General features: G+C 44.0%; 1 protein-coding gene across 1 annotated transcript in view; it reads right to left on the bottom strand.

Annotated features, from left to right (window-relative positions):
• tbk1 (TANK-binding kinase 1) overlaps positions 1-17,152 on the bottom strand; it is a 46,627-nt gene extending 29,475 nt beyond the window's left edge. Inside the window, exons 1-6 of the mRNA XM_043709951.2 lie at positions 17,051-17,152; positions 12,054-12,175; positions 9,388-9,528; positions 5,130-5,259; positions 2,388-2,569; positions 362-522 (exon numbers count right to left, since the gene is read on the bottom strand). Of these exons, the coding sequence (XP_043565886.2) occupies positions 362-522; positions 2,388-2,569; positions 5,130-5,259; positions 9,388-9,528; positions 12,054-12,140 (701 nt within the window). The 5' untranslated portion in view covers positions 12,141-12,175; positions 17,051-17,152. The remainder of the gene's footprint in view (positions 1-361; positions 523-2,387; positions 2,570-5,129; positions 5,260-9,387; positions 9,529-12,053; positions 12,176-17,050) is intronic.
• Between the last annotated feature and the right edge of the window lie 2,387 nt (positions 17,153-19,539).

The raw sequence follows: 19,539 nt of genomic DNA, 5'->3' as shown, positions 1-19,539 counted from the left end.
CCATTTTATCTCTAAACATATTGTTTGATAAAACTGACTGCATGCACACAAATCATAACTGAAGCTGATTGTTATGACATTCATATCTGGACACTCTCTCAGTTATATGGTCATAAACTACTTGAGCTTTGCCCATCCAAACACATTATGAAGCCACATTCCCAGCTCGGACGACGCTTATTCTGATCTCAGTGACTACTAAAATCCTAGTACTGGACAATCAACTAGGATTTTCAAAAAGCTAGAAAGAAATTGAGCCACTTTTTCATTAAAATAAAACACATCAAGATCCCCACAAATGTTATCTATTTACCCTAGCAGTAAATAGCACTACTGATAAAAGAGAAATATTTGAACTTACATTACTTCCTTGTTCCTGCGAGGTCCCTCGAAAGGTCGAAATGGGAGACTTCCAGTAGCTGCGTGGTAAAATGTAACTCCAATGCTCCACAGATCGACTGTTGCTCCATACATTTTCTGCTGAGGTTTTCTTAACACTGCTCGTTCATACATATCTGGATGCTAATCAGATTGGTATTCTTGAGTTAGTTGTGCTTGGCTAGACTGGAGTATAAGTAGATAAAGACTAACAAGGCCTTGCAAACTGATTCCATCAGCCTTTATTTATCAACCTTATGGATATAAAAATTTGATCTTACTCACATCAGTTTTCACATAAGAAAATTCTTTAAGAACATCATCTCTCCCCTGATGTTTAATGGTGTGTGGGCAATCCGACGATAAAGAAATCAGTAAATTGACAACTGCCCCAAATACCAGATTCTTCAGACAAGAACATCCCTGTTCCTCTTCGTGATGTGACAGAAATCTCAAAAGGAGCGACTTCAGTCTTACATCAGAACAACTCTGAACGCGTTGATGGAAGCCAATCTCACGTTACATTATTAGCTATTTATTGCTGTTCCTCACTCTTTGTCGAAAATTTAACATTGTGTCATGTTGATTTGGATTTCTGATTTTGCCAGCAAACCACACAGACACTGAAGGAAGTATTTACAAAACTCAAACTGCTGACCCTCCTGATCATGATTTTTGATCAGTCATTCTCAGTTCCTCAGCTAACAATCAATAGGTGCACTTCAGCAGACTATTGGAAGGCAGGAATACATGTTAAAAGGGTTTACACTTAGGAAATTTGGTCCAACCAGTCCCTGCATTATTTGTGTTCCATTCAAGTCTCCTATCTTTCCGTTTCCAAACTTTTCATTGGAAACACTTCTCCCTCATTTACTTATCTAGCTTCCCCTGAAATTCACCTAATATTTCTTGCTTCAACCACTCCTTACAGCAGCAAGATCTGTAATCTCAGCACTCTATGTGTAGAGAAATTTCTCCTCACTTCTCCATAGATTCCTTGATGACTATCTTACATTAATGACCTCTAGTTGTGGGAAACACCCTGTTAATCGTTTCCTGGTATATAAACCCACATTATTCTGGTACCATTCTTGTTCATCTCCTCTGCACCCTCCGCAGTGACTCTGCATTTTTTCTATAATGGCCTCACTTGCTGACACCAAATATCATGCACATTACCGATGATATCTCTTACAGATACACATATTTACAATTACCAATTAATGACAATGTTTTAATGAAGTGTAAAACAAAGGAGAATTTAAATTTCAAAAATCGATTTAATATTGCACACATGCGTGGGTGCACATGCAGCTCAAAATGCTCTGTGGTGTTTTTGTTTAAACATTGAGTGTATTTTAATTAATCACCACATTGTCATATTATTTTTACAGTGGTCACATAAATTAATTGTAAAACAAATAAAAACTTTGCTTTTAATATGCAATAACCATCTCAAGAGGGTGTGCATGGAGGCAGTTTGTTGGCATATATAATATGGTGACTAGAAATGTATGCAAGCGCCTGAAAAGTGGCCAAACCAAAATTTTATACAGATGTAGCACTTTTCAATTTTCTCTCTCCAGAAGTAAACCCCAGACCTTGGCTTTTTCCTTATTGCCTTGCTAATCTGAACATTCACACGCAGAAATCCTCGACCTTACCTAGACTCTCACCTTCGAAATAAGAACTGGCCTCCCTACTTTTCCCACCAAAAATGTAGATGTGTACACAGGGCTCAAGCTCAATCAATCCGCCCCTCTCCTAACATTCAAATCCTTCTTGCTTTGCATGAAGATCTCAGCTAAATCCACACAAACTTCAGTTTTCAATCTGTGGAGGCACAAGAAGCAGCAGCATATCTCTGGGATAGGGGAAGGATAAATCTGACCTGGAGGTGGGAGCTACCAAAAGAAAACATGCAAACCTGACATAATGATAGGGGCCACGTTATGATCTTTGAGTTACAATCCCAGCTGTTGATTTAAAACACGAAAATTGCTTCTTACTAAATACTCCTCAGTTCCATAAAGCGAGACAAATTGTTCGTCATCCTCCAATTCTCTGGCTGCTCCGAAGTCAGTGAGCTTGTAAACCGACTGTCCATCCTCCCCGATTACACGCATGATATTTCCGGGCTTGATGTCCCTGTGGACTATCCCATTCTCTCGCAAGTGGTTCATGCCTGCCACTGTTGGGAGAAACGCAGAGACTCGAGTCAAATTCAGAGGCAGTGTGAAAGAAAATGGAGGCCGCTATTAATCCCTAACCATAGACATTCACACTGAAGAGGCTTGCCCTACCTGACAGGAGTTTAGCTTTTTAAACAGAATAATTTCCTTCCTCTTTCAATAGTTTCACAACAGCTCCTAGTACCTTTGGGTTGAATGCCAATAGACAGAATTACTGGAATCGCATGTAGCACTAGGTGCGGACAGTGTCAGGTTCACTCATAGAATCTCTACAGTGTGGAAACAAGCCAGTCAGCCCAACAAGTCCATACCGACCTTCCAAACAGTAACCCACCCAGACCTATTCCCCAACCCAATTACTCTACATTTACCCTGACTCAGTTGCATTTACTCTTAGTGGATGTATGCGAACTAGTTTCTGTTTTATTCTTTCATGAGATATAGCCACCGTTGACAGGCCAGCATTTATCACCCATCCTTAACTGTGCTTGAACTGAGAGTCTTGCTCAAGCCATCTCTGCAGACAGCTGGATTAACCACATCATTGTGGGTCTGGAGTCATATGTAGGCCAGACAGGATAAGGATGGCAGATTTCCTTTCCTGAAGAACTTTTGAGAACCAGAGGGATCTTTCTTTACAGCAATGATAGTTTAATGAGATTAGTTTCCAATTCAATATTTTATGAGCTAAAGTTAAAATTCCACCTGCTGTGATGGGATTTGAACTCATGCCCCAGAGCAATGCCTCAGCTTTTGGATTACTAATCCCGTGTCATTAACATCAAACAAACCCAGGTGTATGGAAGAGTGGCTGCAGCATCCAGTCTAAGTGAGGGAATCAGTGATCTGGGGGAATGATGGACTGGATCAAAAAAAAAGAGGGAAAGTCTAGAAAATAAATTAAAGTAGCCAAGCGCCTGAAGGAGGAAGAAAATAAATTCACTGTTTGCTTTCATCTAATGGAAAACAACAACAAAATTCTGTCTTTTTTAATATTACCAGACTTTGATAATAAAATAGGAAAAAGTGGGGACTGCAGATGCTGGAGATTTGTTGAAAAGTATGGTGCTGGATAAGCACAGGCGGTCGGGCAGCATCCGAGGAGCAGGAGAGTCAACGTTTCGAGCATAAGCTCTTCGCCAGGAATAAGGGGGTGACCCAAGGGGCTGAGGGAAAAAGGTAGCTGGGAATGCGATAGGCAGATGAAGATGGAGGGTGATGGTGATAGGTTGAAAAGGAGGGTGGAGCAGATAGGAGGGAAAGAAGATTGACAGGTAGGACAGTTCAAGAGGTCGGTGCCAAATTGGAAGGTTGGATCTGGGATAAGGTGGGGGGAGGGAAAATAAAGAAACTGGCAAAATCTACTTTGATCCCACTTGGTTGTGGAGTGTTCGGATAATAAAATAGTTGCAAGTTTTGAGAAGATTTGAAGCTCAGTTTGAGGTTCTGGATGTAGGTTTGCTCGCAGAGCTGGAAAGTTTGTTTTCAGACGTTTCGTCGCTATACTAGGCAACATCATTAGTGAGCCTCTGGTGAAGCACTGGTGGTATGGCCCACTTTTACTTATGTGTTTAGGTTTCCTTGGGTTGGTGACACCATTTTCTGTATTTTTCTCAGGGGTGGTAAATGGGATCCAAGTTGATGTGTTTGTCGAGAGTTCTGGTTGGAATGCCATGCTACACTACATTGGACAACAGGCAGAAAACTAGCCAGCAGGATATATGAACACCAACTCGCCACAAAATGACATGACCTACTCTCACTAGTATCCTTACATACAGATGAGGAAGGACACCGCTTCAACTGGGACAACACAACCATCTTAGAACAAGCCAAACAGAGACCAGCACAAGAATTCCTAGAAGCATGGCATTCCAACTGGAATTTTATCAACAAACACATTGACTTGGATCCCATTTACCACCCCCTGAGAAAAAGAACAGGAAATGGCATCATCACAAAAATTACGTCACCAACCTAAGGAAACCTAAACACATAAATAAAAAGCAGGCCATATCACCAGTGCTTCACCTAAGGTTCAATGATGATGTTACCTAATATGGTGACGAAACGTCTGAAAATGTACTGTCCAGCTCAGCGAGCAAACTTACATCCAAAGTAAAATAGTTTGCTAGGAGAAAGTGAGGACTGCAGATGCTGGAGATTAGCCATGAGTATGGTGTTGGAAAAGCACAGCAGGTCAGGCAGCATCCAAGAAGCAGGAAAATCAACGTTTCGGGCATAAGCCTTTCATCAGCCCTTGGGCTGCCCCCTCATTCCTGATGAAGGGCTTATGCCCGAAACGTCGATTCGCTTGCTCCTCAGATGCTGCCTGACCGGCTGTACTTTTCTAGCACCAGGGTCTCAACTAAAATAGTTTGCTGATAACCAGGGACATTCAACAAATGGATTTTCAATAAAGAATACTTTATCACCCACCTATCGCACAATGAAATGTTTTAAACTTTTCCCTTACATGGGAAATAGCATCCTCACTTTAGCTTTCATTAAGGCCGTGAACCGCATACTTGGCGGGTAGTGAAATCATCAGGAACTCACCCACATCTCGCAATACAATCAGGAACTCGGATTCGGGTAGGCCAAATGCATTGCCTGCCTCCTCCAGCACAGTGTACAGGCTTCCACATGAACAAAACTCCATGACAAGTACTTTATTTCTGCTGGAGACCTGAAGTACAACAGAACCAAGTTTTAGAGGCAACAAAGCTGGCACAACCGCTGCTCAAAAAGTCTTAAGAGGGTAGAATCACCCAATCACATTAGCAAACGGAATCCAGGGAATCTTGCCACACGAGAGATCTTTGCCAATCAACTCCTAGCTGCAACTGACCAAATGAAGCATGCTGCAAGGGAATCCGAGCAAAACACACGTCTGGACATCAGGGAACAGTTGAAAAGGGTGAATGAGTAGTAACAAAGACCTTCAAAATACACACAGTTGTGGAAAACACTGAAGCAATATAAATTGTTGGAGCAAAGGTGGAATAAAAATAAAACAAATGGTTTACAAAGGGAGCTGTAGGGTGGGGTTCAGCAGTTACCAAGAGGGTGAAACATACAGAAGCTAAAGGAATGTCACTAGTATAAATTAAACCAGAGTGACAAAGTGACAACTGGCAACCATCAAGTACCATTTCCAGGTGAAGAGTTGGACCGACAAAAGGAAAGCAGGCTGCAGAGAAAAGAAAGTAAAAGGGAGTTGAGTATTATTAGATCAGCCATGATCTCATTGAATGGTGGAACAAATTCGTTGGGATGGACAGACAATTTCAGTTCCGAAGTATTATGGTCCATTCTGAAAGAAGAAATCCCTCATCAGTCTTAAGTAAGCAATGCTTTACTCTGACATTATGCCCTCTGGTCCTTGACTCGCCTAGAAGGGGAAATGAGCTGTTCACATCGAGCCTATCATGCTCCTCTAAAAACCTTACGTTTCAATACGGTCTCCTCTCATTCCCCTAAATTCCCTAAATTCCATGAGCATAAACCTAATCAATTCAATCTCCTCTCACCTGAAAATCCCTATCTGCCTAGAATCAACCCGTGTCAACTTTTTCTGGACGTGTGTCAGCCTCATTCCAACAGCCACTTCAACACAACGTACAGATGTTTCAGTGTAAAGCAGAGCTGCTATTATATTTTCATGCATCACAAAGCTTTTTACATGTTATCACCACTGCAATGCAAGAGAGACAGCAGCCAGTTTTGCATACAGCAAGCTCCCACAAGATAAATAGCAAGATAATCCTTTTATGGCCAGGACATCAGGGAGAACTGCCCTACTCTTTTGTAACAGTGCCATGGAATTGGAGGGAACCTTGGTATAACGTCTCATCGATCAGAGGGCCCATGCAACTCTTCCTCATTGGTGTTTTCACAGCTGTTTTTTTTAATTCATTTATGGGATGTCACTGGCATTCATTGCCCAGCCCTAATTACCCAGAGGGCAGTTAGGAGTCTAGGAATCACATGCCAGCCAGACTGGGTGATGATGGCAGATCTCCTTCTCGAAAGGAAGGAAAGGATATTAGTGAACCAGACTGGTTTTTAATGACAATTGACAGTGATTACATGGTCACCAGCATTTTACCCTAGATTTTTTGATGATCCGTCATGGTGAGATTTGAATACATTCCCCCAGAACATTAACCTGGTGTTCCAGATTACTAATCCAGTGAGATAAGCCTACACCACTGCCTCCCCTCCATCTCAATATTGGTAAGTAACACAATTGCATGAAAATTTGGAAGACCAAATTCTGGAGTTAGGAAGAGAGATCCAGGGAGGTGTTAGACAAGAATTACAGGAACTTTTGAGTGAGGTGCTGGAGCAGGTCACACAACCCAGTCAGGTCTGCTCTGCCATTCAACAGGATCATGGCTCTTCTGATTACTTCACGTTTCTGCCTCTGCCCCAACAACCTTTCATCCCCTTCCACTGCCTCAAAAAGACTGCCTTTTGAGGAAGAGCATTTCAAAGACACATAACCTTTAGTCAAGGATTTCTCTTTCTTTTTAAATGGCCTTTTATTTTCCTTTCCACATCCACCAGGTCAAGCACCATCAGGATCTTATATAACTCAATGCATGTGTCAACGATAGTATCCTGTGCAGATGTTGGCCTCATCTTACTCCATAAATTAGACAGATAACTGCACCTGGTCCTCACGTGAACCCACTGAGCACTCGCCTGTGGCCCCACATTGCTGTTTGCATACAGCAGCGGTCACACCATCACATCTGCACTGGGTCATGTGCCAAATCAGACAACGGTTAGTATGCTGACTGGCATCTACATGCAAGGGAGCGCTGATGGCTCCATACACTATTTTGCAAATGCACAAAAATAAAGCTGCATTGACAGCAAGGAAGAAAAAAGAGCCACAAGAGCATCTTAATCATACTCATACATAGAACGTACACGAATAGTGAGAGCACGGTGAGACTCAAATATTCTTCATTCACCACAGGCTGACTAATAGTGTGACAGTTTACTATAGACATTTTTTCATATAGACAAACCTTGCACCGATGTGCAAGCCTGCTGAGATCAGCACTGAAGGGCTTAATGCAAGGATTTAATATTTCGCACAGAGCTTGGCTGGGAAGGGACTGTGACAGCTTTTTCATGGAATCAGCTAATTGTGCCCGTACTCTCTCTTTCAAAAAGCTTTTCGGTTAACCCCGCCCCTTGCTCTTGCTGCTGCAAACATTGCTTTTTAAATAGATATCAAAATCCCCTTTTGAAACTTACTAAAATCTGCTTCCATTATCTTTCCAGGAGGTACACTGCAAGGCAATGCAAAAGCAGAATTATCCTTCTCTCTCCTTCGGTTATTTTGTTGAGTACAGAGAACCTTGATTGTCCAAAGGACACAGGTGGGGAGTTCGGTTAATCGAATGCTGAATAACATAGTTAGCCAAGCATCAGGATCTTGCGATCTTGTTCGGATAATCCAAAATTCAGTTAATCAGATAATCAAGGTCCTCAGTGTGCCCCCTGTTTAAATGAGTCTCTTGTTAGTGGAAATAGCCTCTTTTTCACTTTATAACCTGTTTTTTAATGTCCTTGCTCTGTCTTAAGATCAGTTCAAGATTCTCTGGTGTTTTCTGGGGAGTGTGAGGTGCGTGCTGGCTAAATCCAGAGTCGAGAGTGTGCTGCTGGAAAAGCACAGCAGATCAGGCAGCATCCAAGGAGCAGGAGAATCGACGTTCGGGCAAGAGCCCTTCATCAGGAATAAGCCTCATTCCTACTGAAAGGCTTATGCCAGAAAAGTCAATTCGCCTGCTCCTTGGATGCTGCCTGACCTGCTGTGCTTTACCAGCAGCACACTCTCGACTCTGATCTCCAGCATCTGCAGCCCTCACTTTCTCCAGGCTAAGTCCAACACTGGCATCATAAACAGATATAAGGAAGTTCCAAACTAACAGTTCAGCTGACTGATTAACCACTCTATTGGCAGAAATTGAGAAGGTGTTTTGGGGCGGGATCACTTTAAAGTTGCTGGGTTACTGAGGTAGAATAACTCAGCGCGGATCATTGTTTGATAGTGCAGTTAAGTATCACTTTCATTTCAGTCCAGTTAATATCATTTTCTTTTCAGTCAGTTTTGGATTCCTGTCAACATATCCATTGCTACACGCACACAATGTAAACATTAAGTTGTGATGTGGACTCAGAGATACACATTGGAAACATGCAAGAGTTGTAAGATGTTATTTTTACTTCAAAGTACTTAAATTTAAAATACTCCCTAAAGCTAATTAGGGAAGAATGATCACAGACGTAACTAGAAAATAAGTGTAATGACTCAGGAAGCCTGATCGGAAAGGAGCATCATTTATTGCTGAACACCAAAACAGATCCACTGCTCGTAGCTTATATAGGCTAGTCACAACCCAGCACAGGCAGTTCTGCAGACCAATCTCTGGGTCTGCTTCATTTTGCTTTCCAAACAACCTATTCAGAGATGCCATTACACAGCTTAGAACAAAGAACAAAGAAAATTACAGCACAGGAACACACTCTTCAGTCCTCCAAGCCTGCTCCGATCCAGATCTTCGATCTAAACCTGTCGCCTATTTTCCAAAGAACAAAGAAAATTAGAGGCACGTGGGACTTGAACCCAGGCCTCCTAGTATCAAGACAGGGATGCTATCACTGCACCACCAGTGCCCCGGGTCAACTTTCACGCAAGCTTCAAACTAAGGTTTTCTATTGAAGAAGGTGAAGAGTTTTGGAGTCCATGTCAAAACCAATCAGACAGGCAAGGAATGAAATGTTGTGATTTCCATACCTCCTCTTCTACTGCAAAGAGTTTCACAATATTTTTATGGTTCAATTTCCGGAGGACCTCAAACTCCCGCATCTGTACTTCAATCGGGCGCAGAAAGCTGATGTTGTTGAATACTTTGACAGCATACAGGTCACCTGTTTTCTGTGAGAAATTACATAACACTCTCAAATACTTGCTGCAAATTCTTACTAAGACAGCTCAAGAATAATTTTTTATTTAAGGTACAGTAGTCACTAACATGGACAAACATGACAGTCATGACATAGGATGAGACAAAATATAGGGCTCAGAAACAGGCCTTTTGGCCCAACCAGTAGATGGTGTTTATGCTCCACTCCAGTCTTCGCTCATCTTTCCTCAACGAATGTATGCAACTAGCACAAACATCAAAAATAGCTGCAGGAATCGGCCATTTGGCCCTTCCAACGTGCACCACCATTCAATATGATGATGGCTGATCATACAATCTCAGTATCCCATTTCCACTTTTCCCCCATACCCCTTGAATCCTTTAACCACAAGGACCACATCCAGCTCCCTCTTGAATGTATCTAATGAATTGGCCCCAACAGTTTCCTGTGGGAGAGAATTCCACAGGTTCACAACTCTGAGTGAAAGAATTCTTCCTTATCTCAGTCCGAATGGCTTATCTCTTATTCTTAGACTGTGACCCCCTAGTTCTGGACTTCCCCAACATTAGGAACATTCTTCCCGAATCTAGCCTGTCCAGTCCCATTAGGATTTCATATGTTTCTATAAGATTCCCTCTTGCTCTTCTAAATTCCAGCAAGCACAAGCCTACTCGATCCAGTCTTTCTTCATATGCCAGTCCTGCCATCCCCAGAATCAGGGTGGTGAACCTTCGCTGGCCTACCTCAATAGCGGAATGTTCTTCTTCAGACTGGAGACCAAAAATGTACACAATACTCAAGGTGTGGCCACATCAAGGCCCTGTATAAACAGCAAGGTGTGGACAAGCGATGAGCATTCTAGTTGAGGAATACACCTTCAGCTCATTTAAAAGAAACCTGAAACTGAACCTGAAGCATTGTAATCTGCAAGCCTATGGATTAGAATGGACGATTAGCATATTCACTAGTGCAGACATGATGGGCTGAATGGCCTATTTCTGTTCTGTAACGTTTCTGTTGACTTGTACCATTAGTTGAGGAAGTAACTGTAGTCAGTACACAATTTCCCTGATTATTGTCAAGGGATTTTTGGTCATTGGTCTGAGGATAAACCTTTTTGTGCACCAAGCTGTTGGGATCTGAAATGCTTTGCCTCAGACTTGTCATGAATATATGTTCAGCTGAGGTGTTCAAAAAGGGAATTGGATCATGGGCCAAAGGTCTTACTGCGCGGTAACCAGCTAAAAACCCAAAAATACTGTTCATTTAAAGACTGAAACAAGCAGCCTTCGTGAATGAAACAAGGTAATCCTAAATTAATGAGGGTCTGGAATACTTCTCCATTTACCAGTAGTGTCATGATGATAGTACATGTCATGTGATTTCCAGTCAAACAGGGAGGTTTCTGTGGGGATGGGAAGTTCTTGAATAATGAGGCAATTTGAAAATACTTCAATGATGGGAAAAAGGTTTGTTCCTCATGAAAAACATAGTACAGTCAACTTTCGAGGCCGATCTTCAGAAACCACTGCGCTGTCTCTACATAATCTATACTCAGGAGAAAGCAAGGACTGCTGATGCTGGAGATCAGAGTCAAAAAGTGTGGTGCTGGAAAAGCACAGCCGGTCAGGCAGCATCTGAGGAGGAGCAGCAGAGTCGACGTTTCGAGCATAAGCTCTTTATCAGGAAGAGCTCCAACCTGATGAAGAGCTTAGGTGCGAGACATCGACTCTCCTGTTCCTCAGACGCTGCCTGACTGGCTGTGCTTTTTCAGCACCACACAGTAATCTATACTTAATCGCACAAAGCCCCAATTTTCTGTGTCCCCCTGCCAATCAGCACCACCATTTTGAGTGCATTTTATCAACTAGATGCCAGTGCAAATAGGCATTACTGTGGCCTAGGCCTAGGTCACAGTAATCCAACAATTACTAGTTGCTGTTGGATTTATACAAATATGCACATACTGTAGCTTCTGAGGATGCTGGCAGTTGACCCTTCTGAGCACAGAAAAATGAAGGGTCAACTGATGCGACAAGCTTGCTCCAAACTCTTTATACCCCTGAGCATCATGATGTCAACCTTGCTAACACCACAGTTCCCCACTGTTAACTCTTGGGAGAGGCGAAAGAAACTGGAGTCCATCAGGAAAAGATTACATCTGGACAACTCGGCCCTGATTCTCTCTCAGTGTCAAAATCAGTCCAGATGATTCCATTAAATTCTGTTTGCACTAGCTATAAATTCTGCATAATGTAACCTCATAAGAAAACAAAATCTAACTTCTGAGAAAAAGAACTGCGACCAGCCCATTTAAACTAAAATACAGATTCAGGTTAATCTGAGAAACAGCCGGCATTCTAAAACAAAGGTTTCAAAGTTAATCTAGAGATATTAATGAAGTGCTGAACCTACAACCTGCCCCTGTGTAATTCTCAAATGAACATAGAAAGCTCAGCAGGCCAGACAGCTTCTGTGGAGGGAGAATGTGGAAACATTGGGAAGTTTCTTTAATAGTGAACCTGCACAACCCACCTTATGCCGCCCACGATAGACATTAGCAGTGGCTCCTTGCCCAAGGATGTCAGAGATGAGCCACAGGTAATTTGATGTGCTTTGCATGACTGCAGTGTCTGAAATCTCTTTGGCTTGGAAACCTGGGGAGAAAGCACATGAGTGAATCGAAGTTCAGATTCAGAAGCAGCCACTTCTCAACTACTTCAGCAGGCTTGATTCTGGGATGCCCCTTATAGCAGCTCTGTAATCAGGTCGACTTGAGAATGCAGTCCCTTGATGGAGGAGTTAGAAGGGTACGCTTGATTATCATTCCAAATTTTAAAATTATATCCTTGAACAATGCAATACAATTGTTTCAGGGTGAATAGGCTCAGCTCATTGTGCGTATTCTTAGGAACAGGAAAAGGTCATTCGACACCTTGAGCATGTTATACTAACTCCTTCCCAAAAACACAACCATAAAACACCATGCAAAGGACTCTAAACTCACCAAACTAACTCATCAATTTGAATCACTAGAAATTCCCTGTTTAACAGAATTCACAGTTGATCAGTAGTCCAAAGAACTACTGAGGGGAGGATGAGCATAATCATTTCATCAAGAACAAGATTAGATCACATCAGCCTTGCCAGACCCAACCAAATGCAGCAGTGTTCAGAGTGACTCTGACAACTGACCAGTGCAATGAAGGTGATGAGAATCTGAAACTTCCCACTGAAAGAGAGCAGGAGGTTTCCACAGCTATCTACTCCCTGAGCCAGACAAAGCACTGCTGATGACTGACTGGGTAACTATCAGAACCTGGGGGCAGTAGATGCCTGACATTGGGAGATGGGGGTATTTCCTACTCATTTTGAGTTAATCCTTTAAGGGGAGATAATCGTGGACTGGTATTGGCACTGAACTAATAACCCAGAGAGGCAGGTAATGTTCTGGGGACCAGACCTGAATCAATTTTTTTTCATTCAAACTCTCCCAATCTGGAATTAAAAATCTAAGTATGACCATTGCCGATTGTTGCAAAAGCTCATCTGATACAACCTCAAGGAAGGGAAATTTGCCAGTCTTACTATGTATGGCCTATACATGACTTCAGACTCTCAGCAATGTGGTTGACTCTTAACTCCCTTTTAAAATGGCCTAGCAAACCACTCAGTTGTATCAAACTACTGCAATGCTTCAAAAAAGGAATTAAATTAGACAGAGTACCAGAACAGACCTAGGCGCTGAAAAAGACAACAAACGCAACCCTGTGATCTTGCAAAGTTCTCCTTACCAACACAATTAATGCAGTACTGAACACAGAACATAGAATATTATAGCTCAATACAGGCCCTTCAGCCCTGGATGTTGCGCTGACCTGTGTAACCAATCTGAAGCCTATCTATCCTATATTATTCCATTCTCATCCATTTGTCTATCCAATGACCACTTAAATGTCGTTAAAGTTGGCGAGTCTACTACTGTTGCAGGCAGTGCATTCCATGCCCCTACTCCTCTCTGAGTAAAGAAATTACTTCTAACATCTGTCCCATATCTATCACCTTGAGGAGGTGGTCTTCTCAAGAAGACTTGAGGAGAACAAAATGGCAGGAAGCTCACCACCACTCAGTGCTGACAAATGACACAGACTTAGCTAGTTAAACTCTAAAAGTGCTCCCATAAATTGCTTTGTGATCAAAGTTTGACTCTATCAACCTGCACCTGTTCCTAGATAAGCAGAGAACATTCTAGCCAAACTGAGGCAGCGTCATTAGTTGGATTTGGAAAGTGAAGGACATTTCTTTGTGTTGTACAAAATCAAAGTTTCAAAAGGTGCAGCTCAATTTTCTCAATGAATCCATTCTTTGGTTCACATATTTTGTGGCTTTCTTATAAAATATCTTTGGGATGGCAGAAATGGCTCAAAAGAAGAGTTTGAGCAAACTGGTCAACTCTCGAGAGTTGAGCTCATGGAAGTTTTCAGGCGTTGACAGGGTGGATGTGTGTAGGCTGATTCCCCTGGTCGTTGGGTCTAGAAAAAGGGAATATGTTCTCAGTGTCAGGGTCAGGCCATTTCGGATTTCTTCACTCAGGAATTCTCTGCCATGCAGGTCTTTGGGGACTGAGTCATTCAGCATGTTCAAGATGGATACTGACAGATTTCTGGATACGAATGACATCAAGGGACATGAGGATAGTGGGAAAAGTATCCAAGAGGCCGAAAATTAACCATGAGCTGTTTGAAAAGCGGAACAGGCTCAAAGGGCTGAATAGCCTCATTGTGATTCATCTCCTTCCCAAAAATCTTGGAAATTATTTCTCAGCAACGGCGACAGCTTTCAACTCAGGTTTTCAGGGCTTTTGCTACATGGTCAAATAACTTGCATTTACCTAGCACCACAAACACCGCAAAAATGTTTCAGTGCTCTTAAATAGGGCGTGCAATTAATTATCCCAAAAAAACTGATGAAAGCAATATTACTTTGAAGAAGATGAGAGAGCTTGATCACAGAAAACAATTGTGCAGCAAGAACAGTTAGCTCACTTGCACTCCTTGTTAGCAGCACTAACTAATAAAGGAAATACACTAAATAATAAGGTGTAAACGCAGTAATTTAGTTGGCAGGAAAACACTAGCAATCAGAATATTCCTGCATTTAGGACACATTCAAATCAGTGCAACAGAAACCAGCTTGTGAGCTAACAGACGTGAGATTTGGGAAGATGTTGCCAATTAATGAGCTTTATTACTGCTGAGACAGAGACAGACAGTAGACTGTCTTAATCCTGCACTCACCGTGACAGACACCTGATTACCAAATGCACGCCTGCCCTGATAAGGACAAGATGTAAAAGCTTGGACAGCGTGACTCTTCAACGCTCAAGCTCTCTGTAGCCTAGTGACATTTTGATAAGCTTTGTACGTCAAAAGAAAATTGCCAATACTGTATGGGACAGCATCTCATTTCTCTCATCACATCCCTGACGCATCACATCGACTGACTGGGCATGAAGCTCAGGCACTGTTGTAAGACACAGATTTGTAACAATATTACCTTGTGCACTAAATCAATGAAACTTTCGATGTGCTCTCACCAAGGAACTGCCTGGCTCAATACAGACAAGCGCAGACTTCTGCTTTGGGGGAGTGGGAGGGTCAGACTGTGGGGATGGACAGGCTGTGGGGTGAGTAGGGATAGGCAGGGGGATCAGATGGTCGGAAGGAAGTCAGACTGTGGGGAGGCAGGGGAGGGGGACAGATTGTTGGGTGGTCAGACTGTGGGGGGAGGGGAGAGGGTCAGACTATGGGGAAAGGGGTCAGACTTGATTGAAAGGGGAGCCTAGCAGGGAAGACAGTGGAGCACCAATGGCAGGTGTTTCTGGGCAATATTCAGGAGGCCCAGCAGAAATTCATACCAAGGAAGGAAGAGAGGACCACGCAACCATGGCTGACAAGGGAAGTCAGGGACAGCATCAAAGTAAAGGAAAGGCATACAGGGATGTGAAGATTAGTTGAAAGCCCGAGGATTGGGAAGTGTTGGAACACCAGCAGAAAATAACCCTGATTGAGGGGGACTACAGCAGTTTTCAGTCCCATCTCTAAGGAAAGATATGCTGGTGTTGGAGGATGAGGTTTACAAGAATGATTCCAGGGATCATATGAGGAGCAGCTGAGGACTCTGGGTCTGTACGCGATGGGAGTTTAGAAGAGGAGATCTCATCTAAACTTACAGAACACTGAGAGGCCTGGATAGAGTGGATACGGAAAAAATGTTTCCATTAGTAGAACAGACTGGGACTTGAGAACTGAAATGCTGAGGAATTTCTCTGGCCAGAGGGGGGTGAATCTGTGGAACTTGTTGCCACAGAAGGCAGTGGAGACCAAGTCATCGAGTGTCTTTAAGACAGAGATATGGTCTTGATTATTAACGTGGATCAAGGAAAAGGCTAGAGAATGGAATTGAGAAACATGTTGGTTTACAAAGTAGACAAGCAGGAGGCTGGAAGAACACAGCAAGCCAGGCAGCAGCGGGAGGTGGTGAAGTCGTCATTTCGGGTTGAGACCCTTCATCAGGACTGGAGGTGAGTTATACCCAAAATATTGACTCCTCCACCCCCTGATGCTGCCTGGCTTGCTGTTTGAGAAATATATCAGCCATGATCAAATGGTGGAGCAGATTTGATGGGCCTAATAGTCTAACTCTGCTACTGTATCCTTTGGTCTTTTTGAGAGAAGGTGGAGTCAGACTGAGGTGGGGGGTTAAATCAGTCTGCGGGGGTAGGGGGGGGATCAGTCTGCAGGGGTTGGGGGGGGGATCAGTCTGCAGGGGGTGGGGGGGAGATCAGTCTGCAGGGGGTGGGGGGGGATCAATCTGCAGGGGGTGGGGGGGATCAGTCTGCAGGGGGTGGGGGGGGATCAATCTGCGGGGGGGGGGATCAGTCTGCGGGGGTGGGGGGGGATCAGTCTGCGGGGGTGGGGGGGGATCAGTCTGCGGGGGTGGGGGGGATCAGTCTGCGGGGGTGGGGGGGATCAGTCTGCGGGGGTGGGGGTTAAATCAGTCTGCGGGGGGGGGGATCAGTCTGCGGGGGTGGGGGGGGATCAGTCTGCGGGGGTGGGGGGGGATCAGTCTGCGGGGGTGGGGGGGATCAGTCTGCGGGGGTGGGGGGGGATCAGTCTGCGGGGGTGGGGGGGGGATCAGTCTGCGGGGGTGGGGGGGGGATCAGTCTGCGGGGGTGGGGGTTAAATCAGTCTGCGGGGGGGGGGGTCAGACAGTCGGGGTCGGGGGGGTCAGACTGTGGGGGGTCAGATTGAGGGGGTGGGGGGTCAGTCCGTGGGGATGGCGGTCAGAGTGAGGGGGCTCGGGGTCAGACTGTGGGGGGGGGGGGTCGGGGTCAGGGGTCAGACTGTGTGAGTTTGGAAGTGAACGGCCTTTCCTCACAGTATCCCCCGGGGGTTAGTGAAGCCGGTCCCCTCCCCCTCCCCCGGTCCCGGTCCCGGTCCCGGTCCCGGTCCCGGTCCCGGTCTGTTTACCTGAAAGTGCCGAGTCCTGGCGGCTCCGGGCTCCGGGCTCCGAGCTCCGCCGCTGCTTCCGGCGGTGCAGCAGCGGCTGGTGTCCGAGCAGCTGCCGGGACCGGAGCTCAAAGGTTCCCACCCAAACTGTACTGAACCTGAGGGTGAACAGTGAATGAGGGACAATGTCAAAATGCTGCCAGTCTGAAACAGAGAACTGCTAAATCAGCGTTGGCGGAGACAACAGTTCACAGAGCATTACACAGAGCTCATGTGATGTGTTGTTGGAGTAGGCCATTCTGCCCAGCTGGCCCATGCTGGCCCTGATGCTCCCTTATGTCAGTCCTCAATGTCCTACCCTGTGTCCCCTGGTTCCAGAGCCCCCAGTTAGCAAAACCATTCTATCTGTTTCAAGGGAGGAGATGACCCAGTGGTATTATTGTTTGGCTGTTAGTCCAGGGACCCAGCTAACATTCTGGGTACCTGGGTTCAAATCCTACCACCAGATGGTCAAATTTGAATTTAATATATTTCTGGAATTAGAGTCTAATGATGACTGTGAATTTATTGCCGGGGGAAAAATCCATCTGGTTCACTTAATGCCCTTTAGGGAAGGAAACTGCCATCCTTGTCTGGTCTATATGTGGCTCCATACCCACATCAATGTGGTTGACTCTTAATTGCCCTCTGGGATTGGCAACAAATGGTGACCGAGCTACCAAAGCCCTCATCAAATGAATGAAAAAAAGGCTGACTAGTCCTGTTAGCTTTTCACACATATTAATTGGATCCCCTCTCATCCCTCTAAATTCTAGTGAATATAGGCCCATTCAAACCAACCTCTCACAGAACAGCCTGGCAGAGACACTGTCTACCACTCAGTAAAAGACCCATTTATTCCCAGTTTCTGGGAATTGGTCTGTCAGCCAATTCTCAATGCAAGTGATTATATTACCCACATTCCATGTGCTTTGACTTTGTTCACTAACCCCTTCAGAGGAACTTTATCAAAAGCCTTCTGAAATTCCAAGTACACCACATCCATTCCTTCTCCCTTATCTATTCTAACAGTTACATCCTCAAGTGGATATTTAAAGCAAGATTTGCCTTTCATAAACCCATACTATCTTTGTTCAATCCCATTAATGCTTTTCAAATGTTCTGAAATCACATTTTGGTGGATTTTGTTCCCTAATACTGATGTTAGGCTATCATTACAATTTTTTCTCTCCATTTCTTAATAAATAGTGGGGTCACATTTGCCACCGAAGTAGAAACTGCTCTAGGGTCTACAGAATCATGAAGGACAACTGCCAATATTCCTGGAAACATTTCCGTTAGGGTTCGGGACTGAAGATTAACAGGTTCTTATGACTTGACAGCATCTGAGCCTTCATCAGCATTGTCCATGATTAAATGAGTTCCATTTAAAATTTTTATTCATGCATTGGAAATGATTTGCTTTGTCATTTGGTCTCCTTTAATAAATACATCAGGATTCCATTCTGTTTTACAAAAGAAAATACATAGGTTCAAGGTTCAAATTTTCTTGCCAGGTCAGACTTTTAAAAAATTAATTCACAGGATATAGGCATCTCTGGCTGAACAAGCATTTATTACCCATTCCTAATTGGCCTTTAGAAGATTGTGATGAGCCACCTTCTTGAACCATTGCTGTTCATGGAGCGCAGTTAATCAACAGGGCTGTTAGGAAGGGTATTCCTGGATTTTGATCCAGCGACAGTGAAGGAACAGTGATATTCTTCCAAGTCTGGATGTGGCTTGGAGGGGAACTTGCAGGGGATGAAGTCCCATGTATCGGGCTGCCTATGTCCTTTGAGATGGTCATGGAGTCATAGAGTCACGAGCACGGAAACAGACCCTTTGGTTCAACTCGTCCATGCCGACCAGATATCTAGTCCCATTTGCCAGCACTTGGTCTATTTCCCTCTAAACCCTTCTTATTCATATACCCCATCCTGATGCCTTTTAAATGTTGTTATTGTACCAGCCTCCATCAAATGTCCATATTACAGAGGAGGAAGTGCTGGATGTCTTGAAACACATAAAAGTGGATAAATCCCCAGAACCTGATCAGGTGTACCCGAGAACTCTGTGGGAAGCTAGGGAAGTGATTGCTGGGCCTCTTGCTGAGATATTTGTATCATCAATAGTCACAGGTGAGGTGTCGGAAGACTGGAGGTTGGCAAACGTGGTGTCACTGTTTAAGAAGGGCGGTAAGGACAAGCCAGGGAACTCTCGACCAGTGAGCCGGATGTCAGTGAAGAGCAAGTTGTTGGAGGGAATCCTGACAGACAGGATGTACATGTATTTGGAAAGGCACGGACTGATTAGGAATAGTCAACATGGCTTTGTGTGTGGGAAATCATGTCTCACAAACTTAATTGAATTTTTTGAAGAAGTAACAAAGAGGATTAAAGAGGGCAGAGCAGTAAGTGTGATCTATATGGACTTCAGTAAGGTTCCCCTTGGGATTCTGGTTAGCAAGG

Source organism: Chiloscyllium plagiosum, unplaced genomic scaffold (assembly GCF_037043375.1).
Source record: "Chiloscyllium plagiosum isolate Xiang-an unplaced genomic scaffold, Cpla_swu_hap1 HiC_scaffold_19, whole genome shotgun sequence".
Classification (NCBI taxonomy): domain Eukaryota; kingdom Metazoa; phylum Chordata; class Chondrichthyes; order Orectolobiformes; family Hemiscylliidae; genus Chiloscyllium; species Chiloscyllium plagiosum.
The sequence above is the reverse complement of the archived record's forward strand: the minus strand, read 5'-3'. Positions and strand labels throughout refer to the sequence as shown.